The sequence below is a fragment of the Carassius carassius genome, chromosome 37 (genome assembly GCF_963082965.1).
Source record: "Carassius carassius chromosome 37, fCarCar2.1, whole genome shotgun sequence".
Lineage (NCBI taxonomy): Eukaryota > Metazoa > Chordata > Actinopteri > Cypriniformes > Cyprinidae > Carassius > Carassius carassius.
This window is the reverse complement of record NC_081791.1, coordinates 14,114,807-14,130,911: the sequence shown is the minus strand read 5'-3', so window position 1 is coordinate 14,130,911 and position 16,105 is coordinate 14,114,807. Positions and strand designations below refer to the sequence as shown.

Sequence of the window (16,105 nt, the reverse complement as noted above, 5' to 3'; positions counted from 1 at the left end):
TTTGGGGTGAATTATGTCTTATTCCTCTCATCGCGAAGCAAACAGTAAAATGAAAAAACTTGAACAGTCTGGCTGCTTTTTCTTCTGTTATGGGCGTATTCAAGCCGCGCGCTTCAGTTTGAATCTGAATAGCGTGTTCGGCGTGGGGGCGTGGTCACATTAGATATAATGAAGGGAGACTTGAAAAACAGACATCGCCTTGTTTTCATATGGATTACTTTATCACAGAATATCTGTTTTCGGCGGCACTTGTTTAGTTTAAAAATAGACATGTCAAGCTTTCTATATATATCTCTCTCATGTATTTTCATTGAGTATTCACGGAGTTACAGTTCATTTAAATGACGTGTTTGTAAAAGAAGATCAGCGCAGACAAAGGCTGCAGACAGCGCACCTTGTTTGTTATCTTTATTTTATAAGTGCACAAAGTTTTGTTGTGTGTATTATTATGTCTGTACCCCAAAAAAAGTAGACCCTTTACAGATTCGATTGATGTATTGCTCTTATCTGTACGATTAAAACTGAAAGTGTAATTTAAGTTCTTTTCGGGGTTATCAGGAGAAAATGACTCAAAACCTGTATCTGCGTTAATCGACTCGAGAGGGTTAATTTCTAGGGGGAAATTAGGCTCAAGACGTGTGACTGGAGTGTGTGCATCAAACTCCACTATAATGATGGGATGTCCTGTCTGCTCAGTAGAGGGGGCTACTCTAACTACTTTCACAATGACCCCATAATTCTCAAAAGTCGCAATAATGTCATCATCTGTGTCATTTTCAGTAATGCCTAACACACATAATGAATGTCGTGCTTTCACATTGTAACACTTCTCAATATCAGACATACTCATTGCGCTAAATCACAAAAAAAGAAATTACTTCAGATAATAAAGCTTGGAATTTCACTACTGTCTCAATGTACTTGTAACCAGCTATTTAGAAAAATCCTCCTGGCTGGCTCGCCACAAAAAAGGATGTAACAGGGAAAACAGAATATGTTTAGTGTATTTTACCCAACAAAGGTTAAATAAGGCCTAGGTTTGGCTCTAGGAGGATTTAAATGAGAAGTTTGAGACAAATTTAAATTTAAGCATTTAACAGCCGGCAATTTTATTGCAGAGACTAAAAAAAAACTTTGAGTGAACAATTCTTCATAATGTAGATGAAATCAAAATTTTCTGGTTTCCACTCAAGAATGTGAAGTCAAGGAATAAAATAAAATAAAACCAAACAAAAAGTCTCAATGTGTGTATGTGTGTGTAATATACTCAAATGTCCATTGTGTATAAAGGCCTCTTTGTGTTTTCTACCCGGGTAGTGTGTATGTGCTTCGCTCGCAGTTCGGATCCGTGTTGAATCACGATGATTCTTTTGAATCGTAGATCAGGGTCTGGCTTGCCGTTCAAAAGGTGAATCCTCAAACAGAATCAGCATACAAAAAAAACAATCTGCACAAAACAATGCAGTCACATTAAACATTTCTAAATGTCAACAATTTCTACACCGACATCAGCTGCACAAAATGTCTGTGAGTACAAATGTTAATCTAACATGTGAACACAAAAGTGCACATAAGCATGCTTAAACACACAAAAGTGCTTAAATATACAAAATATCTTGTTGTACAACACCTTTTTTTCCCATTTGGTGCATTTACATACTCATAGATGCAATCATTTAACCAAAACAGTTAAACTAACGTTGTACACAAATTAATTAACTCTATGCGAATTTGACGCATAGAGTTAATTGAAATTGAATTGAAAAATAATTCCATCATGTAAAACATCATGTATAACTCTGATTGGTTTTTAGGACATATAAAGTTAAAGATGAATGTCAATTTGAATGTCAAAGTAATGCATCAATAAGCAAAACTCACCAGAGTTCTCGTAAAAGACAAACCAGTAATCAAAAGCATTGACTGGTGTGTTTTTTTTCCTCAGTAACAGGATGAATTAGCAACCTAAATGATTAATAACATTCTTTATAAAAGAATATACATATAAAAATGAAGAAACAGATTGAAATTAAATCGTTTGTGCAATCTCATGCTAACCTTGTGCGTGCATGTTCAGCTGGCTTCTTCATCTGAATTCAATATACATCGACTCTCAACATGCCGCGGAGTTAACCACTCTCTAGTGGTTCATCAAAGTACTGCACCAAAGTACTTTTATTTTACTTACACTTATGTGTGCTTTGTCCTGCATTATTTTAACTACAATGTGCCTGGTTTAATTCATCGCCAGTTAACACAACAACCTGAGTTTTCCAAACTTTATTTCCAGTTTAGAAAACTAAATGAAAAATTGAATGTTGATTTAGGGAAAACAACTTTTAAAAAAAATTGTAAAATGGTTTGTGCTATGTTTTTAATTTTTAAAATCTCTCAGATTTTCATTGATGGTTCAGCTTTATTTTCTGTTAGCTGCTGCCAGAGGAGAGCATTGAATATTTAGCTCTAAATAAAGATTTAACATTTAGATTTAATTTTATGAGTTAGATCTACAGTACAGTATATTTAACACTTTTCTTTAAGATTTTCTTTTCTGTTGAGGTAGCTGGCTCCCCATAGATGGTGGTGAAAATCATTCAGCAAAGATCAATCTAACCTTTGCGAACAGCTCCTACAAAACCACTTTTTCAAATATGTATTTCTGTGAACATAAAAGAGCCTGAGGATACGTTGCAACACGCTCTCGCTCTCCACACCAGCGCCGGAGCACAGCTCGATGTGACACTTTTGATTACCGCAAACGGATTCGCCCAAGTGTTTGTTCTACCAGGAAATTATGATAACAATAGTCACTGCACCAGTCCGTCCATATCATCTGCACTTCAATTCGAGTAACCATGGAAACTTAGCGGCAGGTAGCGCGGGATGATTTAGGTCTCAGCATTGAAGGCAAAGGAGTGTAAACAACCAGCCTAGTTGAACTGACCCTGAGGAAAATGAGAAAATGTTTGCTGTTCACTGTGACTGCAGTGTTTGTGCCAGGATTTACTAGGGAAACTTTGTTGTTATTTATATATTTCTTTATTTTGCAACATCAGAGCAAAGGTTTCTCGAAGCATAAGCCACAGTATCTGTTGGAGTTACGTAATTTGAAGAAATCTGCATGCTGCCACCTGTTCAAACCTGCTTTAGTCCCAAAACCCACCAGGTGTCAAGTGCTTCATCTGCAAGAAACATCCGCAGTGTGTGTGTGTGCTGTGAGAGGATGTGCGCTGTGGATGCTGTATGCTAATGTGGAGAGGGTGTTGTGTTGATTGAATGGCTGGAGAGGCTGTGTAATGTGCAGGGCTTTCTGCACACCTGCCTGTGATGTACTGAATCTGGAAATATTTACTTTAGGGAAATATTAAAGGGATCCTCCCATTTTTTTTTTTTTTAACTGCCATTAGTTTTTCATCACAGCCATGGATTGTGATTTGATACTTGCTAGTTGAGTGTAAGTGGTACTGGGAGTGGGACATACTTATTTCGAGAGAGCATCTGATTGGTTAAAAATCTGTGTAGGGCAGGAGTCATCATCAGTATTTTAGTGAATTCTTTTAAAGATACAAGATACACAAAGAACAACAGAATTTTCACAAAGCCTTAAGCACTCCATAGCGGCCCGTTTCAAAACTTACAAAACCCACAGCTACATGGTCTACAGCAGTATTAAATCAAAGAGACAACATTTATTATATTTCATGGTTAATATCAATGTAGCCCATTTATACATTTGAATTGTCATGCATTTGCTAAACATTTTGGGAACTTCAGTGCATACAGTTCTGTATTTCTGTTTGTTTGTGACAGTGCTTTGTTTCGTGTGCATTCAGGTAACCAGCCGTCCCCGCTGGCGTCAGTGGAGAGTTATAACCAGCTGAAGAGGAGATGGGAACCCGTGGCCCCGTTACCCAGCCCTCGCTGCTCCTGTGCCTCCATTCAGACCCCAAACATGCTGTTCCTCATCGGAGGGGTGTCCCAGGGTCCCAGCAACGCCGTGGAAGCCCTCTGTTTGAAAGAGACCGTCTGACACACAAACACACACTAATGAACAACTACACAAATCCTCACATGCTGTACTTTCCGGAGTGTAAGCTCTGCAAACACACACACGTGCATACTGACGTCAAGCTGACATGTGTGTGTCTCTGACAAATATTCACAGACTTTCCCCTCAGAAGACACACCAGCTTTATACTTTGAATAGTGGAGACAATCTACTGGAGCTTGGACAGCGTTCCACACCTCTGGAAAGAAGAGTTTTGGACTGGAGAGCTAAGACAAGCAAAAAAATACTTAAATATAACTATACTAAATATAGTAAATATATTTATGAATACATATATAAATGTAATTATACATATATTGATATATTAATATAGATTAAATGTGCAGACCTACACACGCAACACTCCAGGCGCCTTTGAACTATACAGAATTTTTCAGTATCAAAGCAGGGTAATTTTCTGGCAAACTAAAGAGGAACTTAGGGCCATATCCACCACGCTGCCACAGCATCCGTCTGAGGTAGCATGTTAAGCACTTTTTGTATTATCGACAAACAGAGGATCTTCTGCGTGAGACTTCAGAAATTGGAGGTGGATGTGTGTGTGCGTGTGTGTTTTTGTACCTTCACAGCCATGCACGTGTGAAATTGAGCATCATTATGCGTGGAAAGAGCAACTCTTATAACGGCTAATCACTGATGCCTCACTGTAGCATGAGACAGGGGAGATGGAGGAGGACTTGGTTCATCTAGCTGGTTTATTAAAGCAATGTTCTGGGTTCAAAACAGGTTTAGCTTGAAAGTATCTTTAATATACTGTTGATTAGACAGATGATCATTTGAATGTGTCCCTAAAACAAGCTAAATTATGTGTTTACAGTAATGCTCTTGCAATGGACATTTAAGAGGAAAGGTATGTATTTTAATTGAAGTGGTTCTAGTAATTAATTTGTACAAACGTCTTTTATTTAACATGTTAGTGTTATTTATTATGTTTTTATAGTGTTTTTGAAAGAAGTCCCACAAGCTCACCAAGATTGCATTTATTTGATCAAATATTAAGTAAAATGGTAATATAGTAACTATTTGAAATAACTGTTTTGTATTTGATTATGTTAAAAAAATGTATTTCAGTGTCACATGGTTCTTCAGAAATCATCCTTATATGCTGATTTGCTGCTCAAGATACATTTCTTATTATTTTCAATGTCCAAAACAGTTGTGCCGCTAAATATTTTTGTGGAAAACATGATGCATTTTAAAAACAGCATTTACTTCACAAAGAAAGCTTTGGTAACATTATAAATGTCTTTACTGTCGCTTTTGATCAATTTAATGCATCCTTGGTGAATAAAAGTATTATTTAAAACAAACACTGACCCCAAACACCAAAAATAAATATCAATAATTTTTTATTCTTAAGTGTATTTTTCAGGTAAGATGGCTCATTATTTTATCTCAAATTCACTGGTCAATAGGTGTGAAAACCCTGCTATAGTTTATGTAATCTATCATAACCCATAATCTAAAAACACATGTATGGGTCAGTCACCCGCTTTAAATGGTTATGCTAAAAGTTTAAATAATCAAAAATCTCATGTTTGCATGAATATGGTTATTTTTTTGTGGTTACATTTTCAAAAAAAAAAAGAAAAAAAAATCTTATAATGTAATGTCCTGCCCTACAGACTCACCACTGTAAGTTCATAAGCTATCACATTTGTTTTTATTTGCTGATGAACCAGTTGAAAAATATTTTCTGTGGTGGTAGAGCTTGTATAGAATCCAGAACATTCCTTTAATACTAATGAAGTTTGGACAAAGTCTTACAAAGTGTGTTTTTCTTCTGGTGTGTGCTGTTTGAGGAAAACCTTTACACTAAATGTGAACCTGGAGCATAAAACCAGTCTTAAGTCGCTGGGGTATATTTTTAACAATAGCCAAAAAAACATTGTATGGGTCAAAATTATTGATTTTCCATTAAGATATTTTGTAAATTTCCTGCCATAAATATATCAAAACTTAATTTTTGACTAGTAATATGCATTGCTTAGAATTCATTTGAACAACTTCAAAGGCGATTTTCTCAATATTTAGATTTTCAAATAGTTGCATCTCGGCCAAATAGGCTATTGTCCGATCCATAGATCAATGGAAAGCTTATTTATTCAGCTTTCAGATAATGTATAAATCTCAATGTCGAAAAATTGACACTTAAGGTTTTGTGGTCCATGGTCACAAATTATTAGACACTACAATTTTATAAATTCTTGATAAATTAACTGTAGTAATTTCCAAGATCTCTCAGCACATTAAACACAGGAAATGAGTTCACAACCACATTCATATTTAATCGGAAGTTGTTTCTTCAGGGTAAGAGCTAATTAAATCTAGTCAATGCAGTTGCGATTCACGGTTTCTGAGTGACCCATTTAGAGGGCGAGAGATGAACGCTCCTAGGGGACGTGGAAGAGGACAGAGGGCTCACTTCCTGTATTTTTTGATGAGATAAAACCCTTACCTTGGACCTCATACATCTCATTTTGGCTTCACCAGTGCACTGTGAGGGTCTTGTATTGCCCCCACTGATGATTTGACAAGGGTATCGGGTCACTGAGCTATTTAGCATGCTGAAAACAGAACTCATACATGTCAGGAATTCACAATGCTGACTGAAAGGTTTGAATGCACTAAATTCAGGTGCGTCTTTGCTGTGAGAGGTGAGTATGGGTTTGATTTATCAGGTCTGCATGTGTTTGTATAAAAATGTGCACCCACACACAGATTATCATCACGTTCTGGTCTCAGACGGTTTGCTGACCTGTTGTTATTAGGCGATACGGTGCCCGAGGGAATAAACAGACCTTCATACATATTCATACTGACTGTTGTTTGAGTGCAAATGGCTGTTTGTATGTTTTTGGTTGGGATGGTGAGGAGTGTATGTCAGTTTGGTTTACATCCAACATTAAAATGCCTCTTAGAAACATTAGAATCAAAAGAACAATGAATAAAATCCACATACTTGTTTTAGATTTAAGCCTCCCCTATGACTGTGATGCTGTGCTGGCAGATGTAGATCATCCGTGTCATTTTAAAGTGGAAATACACATTTTTTTTTCTGTATGAAGCTATGAAACCCATCCTACTCACAGACAACAAAGGACTCGAAGATATGTGACAACGCCAGAAGATGAGTTTTTTAGTATTAACTTATTTGTTATATTTTATTATTAAAAAATGTTTAAATTTAATTTTAGTTTTACATTTTTCATTTTATTTAATTAAATGTATTTAATTAATTTTTTTATTAAATGTAGGTCCGACTGCAGGCTAACTGAAAGAGCGAGTTCATTTTCACTTTGCTTCATGTGAGGTTAAATGTCACAGAGGTTCAAATTTGAAACACCCTCCAGCACCGCAGGAGACGACAACGTGTGAATAGATGATCTGAGGGAAAAAGATAATGCCGAGAGAAATATACCTCTATTTTTTCTTGTCTACGAATTCTGCAACAAGACACATGACTAATCTTGGCAGAGTATTTCTCGCTTTCGCTCGAGTCTCATTTCTGCTGCCTCTACGAAATAGAAATGCTGAACTTCTTTACTCTCATGACAAAAAAAAAATGTCTCAGGATGTTAAACAGGCTGTTTTCTGAATTCATTTGACCATGATCTGAGCGCTGGCGAATGTGGGTGAAGTGAGCTCATATTTTCATATCTAGAGGTGCAAAATGTTTTACTCGATTTGTTTATTTCAGAGGTGTCGTTCAGACCTCTCCACAGTGCTTTAAATTACTTTAGGAAATTCAAATAGGCTTTTTTTTATTATGTAAACATTCAAATGCATTTCGTCTTTTACCCTATGTATGTAAAACACTTTGGCGTAAACGCCGTGTATGATCACCTAAACTCTAAGTAGCAGTTGTTTTGCAGTGATTTGTCATGTTTCTCCATGTTCTGAATATTCTCTGTGGTGGGTTGTTGAACTAAATGCAGTTTCTCCAGTGTTTCGTGGGTTAACCTGTTTGTTTTGTTGCTTTGTGAGGTGACAGGTTGTCATGTTGACCCGTAATCTGAGGAGCTGTTGAGATGGTCTGTTGTTTTTTATGATGTTGTGCCGTCATGTGATGTACTAGTGGTAGCTGATGGCCTCCGACAGTCTTCAACACCCAGTGCCGATACTCTAGGCACATTTCAGCTTCTGACTCATAATTTCCATAAGAAAATCTATCAAAATCCACATTATCTCACTGCATAATCTCTAATCTAGACAGATATGTCTTGGTTTTAGCCCTGAGCAGAAAATGCAATTGTAGTTCATGTTTTTCCACATCTGAAATATTGCCATGGAGGATTGATTCACACTGAGGTAGATGAGCAGAGACACACGGTCGGCCCAGGGGAACTCACAGTGTCCCATGAGATTACACTGCACCCATCCACACAGCAAAAGCTGTTATACCCTCTAGCATACTGTTGTCGACCACGCACTGAATCAGCCTCTGTTGTTACACTTTGAAAAACAGGTAACTGTTATCTGCGTTTATTCTGTGAAGAACTATGGGACTGTAGAATTGATGTTGTATGAGCACTGTAGACATGAACCTATGTGAGTTGGGACATTTATTCATAACTAGGCTATTGATGGCTATTGATAGTGTAAAATGTTTATGATAACATTTGAAAGAAATTTCATTTGCCTGTCTTAAAGGGATAGTTCACCTAAAAAAATTAAATTCTGGCATCATTTACTCACCCTCACATCATCTGTATGACTGACAAAAGCGTTCTTATAGATTTGGAATGATATGAGGGTGAGTAATGATGACAGGATTTACATTTTTGAGTGAACTATCTCCTTAAAGGTGCTGTAAGTGCTCGCCTTTCAATATTTTGCTCATTTTCACATCCAAAACTTCTCTCAAAAACATCCACAGTTCAAAGACACAAACGACTGACAGATAGAGAGTGTTTCTGATTGGATAAAATTGCGCTGGCGACCCCTGAATATTTCATTGTTTTTGTCTACAGATTCTAGCGCTGTCACAGAGACAGGTGTGATTTCTCTGGACACCTGTTTCAGTGATATCTGTCAGATTAGAGTTACATTTATGTGTAATATTCCCAGATTCCCAACTGCTTACAGCACCTTTAATAATGTTGTCAGGATGAAGAGTAGTTAGAAAGCAATATATATACTGCACAGAATATCAGTGAAATCTCGTGCACAGATTTAATCCCCCTTTGTATATTATATCAGAGATTCAAGCTGCATATGACATAGAGAACTTCACTTGAAATTTATAGATGGGTTAACATGGTCTGGATTTAAATCTGAATTGTGTTGAGCCATGTTGACACACAATTGGGAGTCCAGTTCAGTAGTTCAGTGCCTATATATGTGAGGTAGTGCCTCTACTGCGATTTCTGTAATAAACTCTTTGAAAATGTCCATGTGATCCTGTGTGGTTCAGTGTGTCTTTCTTAAACTTTAATGTAAGAACACAAGAATGCAGCATAGCAAAATGAAGAGGGTCGGGCGCCTGTGTAAAGCTCAGATTTGCCAGAATGGCGCTACGCTAATTCGGAGAGACAGAGGTGAGGAATTGTTGAATAACGTCTTTTGTTTGTGTTTCCTTCGAGTACAAAAAGTAACATTACAAACATTACGGTTGAATCACTGATGGCAGACGATGCTTTTCATACTTTCCTGGACCTTGACACTGTTATTTATTTGGCAATCTATGGGACAGTCTCAAGCCTACCGGTTTTCATCCAAAATATCTTAAACTGTGTTCCGAAGACGAACAAAGCTTTAACAGGTTTGGAGGGTAAATGATTAATGACAACGTTTTAATTTTGAGGTGGAGTATCCATTTAACATGGTGTCGTAAAATCGCATCGCATGTAAGAAGCTGGCAAAACTGCGAGATGCGTCTTGATGTGCAAACAGGTAGGCTAGTTGAAAATACAGCGCATGTTTACAAAATTACAAAAGAATACTTCCACCACTGAATTAAAACATAAAAAAGGTTATTGGGACATTTTATCTCACAATTCTGAGTTTTTTCTCAGAATTGCATGATACAAACTCACAATTCTATTTTTCTAAGAATTGTGAGATATAAACTTGCAATTACAAGTTATAAAGTAAGAACTTTATACGACTTTATCCCTCGCAATTCTGATTTTATAACTGCAATTGTGTGGTATAAAGTCACTATTGTGAGATATAGTCCTAACCCGTTCTCATGAAAGTACGTAGGGCCATAAGTTGTACACCAAATAAAACAAAAACTCATGGTATTGATATGCAAAAATTGACTTTGGCATGCATATGCTATGCGATGGGTAGATTTAGGGTTGTGGGGTAGATATGTATCATATGTACGCAAAACCTGCGTATCATATGCACGTGAAAACTGTATAATAAATGCACGCCAAAGTAAATTTTTGTGTATCAATGCCACAATTTTTTTTTGGCGTACTATTTATATGCATTTTCATGAGACTGGGCTCCTATGGTCGCAATTGCGAGAAAAAAGTCAGAATTGCGAGATAAAAACTTGTTCATATCTTGAAATTCTCAGAATTATGAGATACTCACAACTGCAAGTTAAAAAGTCAGAATTGTGAGATATAAAGTCCAAAAAGACTATTTTCTCAAAATTGCAATTTTATATCTCACAAGTCTGACTAACTCACAATTGCGAGTTTATATCTCACAATTCTGACTTTTTTTCTCAGAATTGTGCGATATAAACTCATATATAACCTTAAAAAGTCGCAATTACCTTTTTTAATTTTTTTATTCAGTGGTGGAAACGAGCTTAGTAAAAGGCTCAGTGTGATCCGGTCCGGCCCAAGTGAATTGTTTTTGTTTAGTTTTTTTCTTGGCTGGTTTACAGAACAAAGATAAACGAATAATCCCAAAAATGTCACCTCCATTTATTTTGGATGAAGTACACAACCAGAACATCTTCAAATGTCACGTCTTGGCAAGACAGGGATTAAAGATGTCTAGTATCTTGCCTCGGCTGTTAGGGGTTGATTTACGACTTAACAGTCTGGCAGTTGTCTAAATGACAGTTTGATTTTGTGCTTTCCTGCACCTTCTTGTAGCAATATTAATAAAATAATGAATGCATTTAATTTCAAACAGGCTACACAGGCTATTATTAAATGAAGGACGTGGCCAAATAATTCATTCATTTGCATCAAAAAATAATTAACTATAAACAGTAAAGTACTTCATAAGCCTTTGAATCCCTGCTCAGGTAACTGCTGTGCTGATACTCTAATTAAACAGTAGCACTCTGTACTTATCCTAATTTCTGCTTTTTAATTTCCCCGCAGTGTGTGTGTGTGTGTGTGCTGTGGATGATTATTACTCATTCTTATTAAAGGAGTGTACCATCAGAATTATTGCTCTGGGTTCCCTGCTGTGTGTTTTGGGTGAGGGGCTTGAGGAGGTGGGATGAGAGACAGAGGAAATATTATTTCACTGCCCTGGCAACTGGATCAGACATTAATCTCAATTCAGAGCCAATGAATAACTCTCCTCTCTGAGTCTTTTTTGATTACATAATGTTGACACCCGCGGTCAGTGCTCTGACTAATGCTGAGGTGTATCTGAGGTACAGTAGGCCTACATTCACGTTAGTAATCGCTTTAAAGAAATATGTTAAATCCTCACAACAAGACAGTTCTGCCTTGACTTTCTTTAATTCTAGCAATTAGAAACTAGCTTATATTTTGTGTGTAACTCAATTAGCACTAAAAAATCATTCATATAGGCTCAAAAGAATGTGATCAAGCAGCCAATCACAGCATGAAACGCTAGCCTTTGTAACACTGACACCCAGGGGCATCTCTTAGTATTTTTTCTCTGTAACAAAGAACTTTGTTTTCTACTCAATTTGATTCAATTTGGCTTTCTCTTCTTGTCTGTGTTAATTACTCACAGGCTATATTTGTATCATTGTGTAACTTATTTAGTGTCATATCAGATTAAAGCAGAGATGAATCATGTTTATATATTAATCATCCTGATCACAAATAAAAAATCAGCATTGCTCAGCAGTTCATTTAAGTTCTAAAGATATCACAATCCACTTATGACTTGTAATTGTAATTACGCCAAAATATATAGTGAACATACTCCTTTCTCCATCAGTCAGTACTGAATACTGCCTTATTTGCTGTAATTATGACTCTAAAACTACTAAATCATTTCAGATGTAATTGATTTTAATGGCACTAGAAAGATTTTGTTGTATAATGCATGGTACAAAAGCAAATTGCAAGTAAACGATGGGTAAAATGAAGTAAAAAATATTATTTTGAATTCTAAATGTATATGACGTAGTGTACAAATTCTCCATATTTGTTATTGCATTCACTATCTATCCAATACGATTATTAATTAATTGTGCGATGAGCGGTCTGGATACCTATAGGCCAAAGGAGCTTATCCTTATAAAGTATAGTCAGCACTTTGGAAAAGGTCTTCAAAATTAATGGACTGACAAAACAGATGTGGCTTGCTGTACTATCTGTTTTCACTTGTAGACAAATGAGCATCTTTGACCAGTAACATTTCAGTATGTCAGCATGCAGGTGTGTGTGATGCATCAAAGCATTGTGGACACTGTATGACACACACTACTCCATAAAGAGATTATTATAGTGAAATCATAACATTAGTCTGCTGCTTTAGATTTATATTCTGTAATATCACATAATACCTTTTCTTTGAGGTTATAGTTGCAGAACTGTCAACACTGTTGCCTTCATATTAGGCTGCTAGTAGCACGATCAAATTGTACTGTAGATTCTTTCTGTCATTTGAGTTATAAAGGCAACACATCTCGTTTAAAAATGTTTGGTGATCCACTTGGTCAGGGTCGCCTATACCTGAATTCCACAACCCCATTATTACTGTTTTGAAAATAAAGGTTCCAAAAGAACATTCTATCAGAAATGAATGAACCTTTAAGTGATAAAGAAGTGATAAAAAAATAACTTTTTTTCTAATGTAGCACAGATGTTAAAAGTTCTTTGTGGAACCATTGAAGCCAATAATTTTTATTTTAAAGATTATAACCACTCTGAGTTTTTATGTGGTCCAAAGTGGTATGTGTCCAGACAAAATGCACCACCCTCATGAACTAGGGCAGACTTCTAGATCCTATTTTTGAAAAACTATTAATAGTAATAGTAGAGGGCAAAGGGGATTATGACTCAGATTGTCTGAACGGTTCACATTGAGTGACCAAGAGCAGGATACAGTCAGGGCTTTCAACATTTCTTCTCATTCAGTCAAACAATGGACCCCCAGGTCAAAAATGCTACACAGTATATCATTAATTAACTACATTAAGAAATACATTTTACAGTATATAGAATATTTGTATAATAAAAAAAAACATTTATACAGAAAGTGTTAGTAAATTTCACAAATAATTACAAAGAAATGGCAAGTAACAATGAATCAAATGTGAAATTTTGAAGTAAAAAGACTGAAAAAGTATTTTCTTGTAAAATGTGCTCTAATATTTTTGTTTTATTTACAACTTTGAAAAACAAAGTTTACATGTGGGGGAAGGTGTCCATGATTATCTTTCTTTTTTTCATTTTTTTTTCTCGGTTTCTCAAAGGTTAAGTTTTCTATTATAGTGTATGGAAGAAGTAAACACTATCCAAATGTATTTTCATTGATTCATTTTTGAGTGATTTTTTTTTCAGTAATTAAATCTAAGATTTTTTGTGGAATTTGTGGCCGTCAACTTGGCCTACAAAGGATTATTTTAACTTTAACAGGTAAAAATAATCAGGCCATGTTTAATGCTCTGACACGAGACCCTCGGGGAGCCCTTGAGCCTGAAATGAGGAAGAGAACACTCTGTGTACTAAATGATGAATTATTGCAAAGCTCTTGATCTTGTTTCAAGCTAATTGATTCAGACATGGATTGATATGAATAATCCCTTGCAGTCATGTGATCCAAAAAAGTCCTTGTACTGAATTCCAAGCCAATAAGAGCACCTTTACTGAAAGCCTGAGGTTAGTTTCACACTTTGGTACAAACTGAAATTTTTAACTTGAGGTTTTTTCAAAACTTCTTTTTTTTTAAGGGGATATACATTTGTCTCATATATCAGAACATTTTTGGTGTTGTATCATCAGTTTTTGGAGCTTAAAGGTTTATTGGGATGTCTGGATCAAGGAGGATGCCAGGACAGTGAAGCTGCCAGTTGTGATAATGGACATTTTTTGTTGAGAAGCAGAGCTTGTGTTCTTTATTGTCATCATTTGCGATGGGTCAGCGACTCAGTGAGGATTCGGACGATAAAGAAATTGATGTTGCTGAACTGCAGGAGTGGTATAAAAAGTTTGTGACTGAATGTCCGAGCGGGACGCTCTTCATGCACGAGTTCAAGAGCTTCTTTGGTGTAACTGGAAACCCAGAAGCTGCTGATTATATAGAAAACATGTTTCGTGCTTTTGATAAAAATGGGGTAAGTTATTTAATTTCAGTTAAGTTTCAAAAAGTAGGCATAAACACTGTGTGAGAAGTGAGTGTATAAAATACTACACAGATATAATATAAATATACACCGGGAAAGAGAGTACATATTTAGAAAATGACCCTGAAAATGATCTATAATTTTTGACAGTTCAATCCTCTTTCTCTTTACCTTCCTTTAAAAACATTTTTTTCATAGGACAACACTATTGATTTTCTGGAATACGTTGCAGCCTTGAATCTAGTGCTGCGAGGAAAGTTGGAGCACAAACTGAAATGGACTTTTAAAATGTATGACAAGGATGGGAGCGGCTGCATCGACAAAACAGAGCTCAGGGAGATTGTGGAGGTAATCAAAACTCATGTCAAAAAAGGATGAAAAACATAATTCTGTGTGCTCTGGTACTGAGATTACGATTTCATAACTTTGACCTTGACACTGAAACTCACTAGTGAGATGTTTACAGGGGATTAATCCATATGAGCTCTGTTACAGCGGTACATTTGTGTGCAGAGATGCTGTTATACTTTGTAATACCACTATAAAGAAGACATTTATGTATTTAGGATTAAAAAACTAAAGAAATTTGCACCTTTACTTCACAGTCAATCTACCGACTAAAGAAAGCCTGCCATGGTGAACTTGATGAAAAGTGTACCCTACTGACCCCAGATCAGGTGGTGGACCGAATATTTGAGCTAGTGGATGAGAATGGAGATGGTAAAACATATTTTTATTTCTACAGTTTTTAAATGGTTAAGCCAAAGTTTAGTCTTTTCCTTTATTATAATACATAGCCTGCGTTTATTTAGGTTCACTGATGTTAATAATTCATCAAACTGTGGGAAAATTCTAGCTTTCTGTTCAAAGGCTTTCTTGTAAAAGCAGCTGATACTGAGTTTCTTTGCTGTGTCCACAGGGGAGTTGTCTCTGGATGAGTTCATCGATGGGGCACGACGTGACAAATGGGTCATGAAGATGCTGCAAATGGACGTGAACCCTGGGGACTGGATCAATGAACAGAGAAGCCGCAGCACCAACTTCTGAGCTCCATATTCCCCAAAACAACTCTTAACAGAAGCCTACACCTTAACCAACATATACAGAGCATGAATAGCTTCAAGGACAGTCTTAGTCATGGTTCATTCAAGTAAATTTAAAGCTGCAGTCCGTAACTTTTTTGTTTGAAAAATTATCCAGAATCAATATTTGAGCAAACTATTGCCTTACTTTAGCCCGATTCACAACGGTTAATTTAGAATATAATAATTTGAGTGGTACGGGTAGGTTTTTGCGGAAAATTTAAGCATGACACTGCGTCATTACTTCACGTCTGTAAACCTAAAGAAGTTATCCCGGCTACTATGCTGTCACATGTGAGGATCCTGCAGGTGGCTGACATTTAATTATAGCCTATTCCCACAGCAGTTCAAAAATGATCTTGTTGGCGGAGTTCCAGTTTTAAATGTGGTTCTGATTACAGATAGCCTGGGTTCACACAAGATGTGTATTTTAAAGAAAACCAGTTCGATGGGAGCATAGTTTGCTTTTTGGGTTAAAATAAT

General features: G+C 36.3%; 2 protein-coding genes across 3 annotated transcripts in view; both read left to right on the top strand.

The window, feature by feature from the left end:
* LOC132118094 (kelch domain-containing protein 8B-like) overlaps positions 1-6,103 on the top strand; it is a 139,267-nt gene extending 133,164 nt beyond the window's left edge. For both annotated transcript variants that reach the window (XM_059527633.1, XM_059527632.1), the window contains one exon: positions 3,834-6,103. In XM_059527633.1, coding sequence (XP_059383616.1) covers positions 3,834-4,030 — 197 coding nt within the window. In that variant the 3' untranslated portion in view covers positions 4,031-6,103. The remainder of the gene's footprint in view (positions 1-3,833) is intronic.
* Positions 6,104-14,022: 7,919 nt separating this feature from the next.
* On the top strand, positions 14,023-15,987 carry guca1b (guanylate cyclase activator 1B). Its single transcript, XM_059527631.1, has 4 exons — positions 14,023-14,531; positions 14,739-14,888; positions 15,146-15,260; positions 15,460-15,987. Exons 1-4 carry the CDS (start codon positions 14,331-14,333, stop codon positions 15,585-15,587), a joined length of 594 nt encoding a protein of 197 aa, XP_059383614.1. The 5' UTR covers positions 14,023-14,330; the 3' UTR covers positions 15,588-15,987.
* Positions 15,988-16,105: the final 118 nt, after the last annotated feature.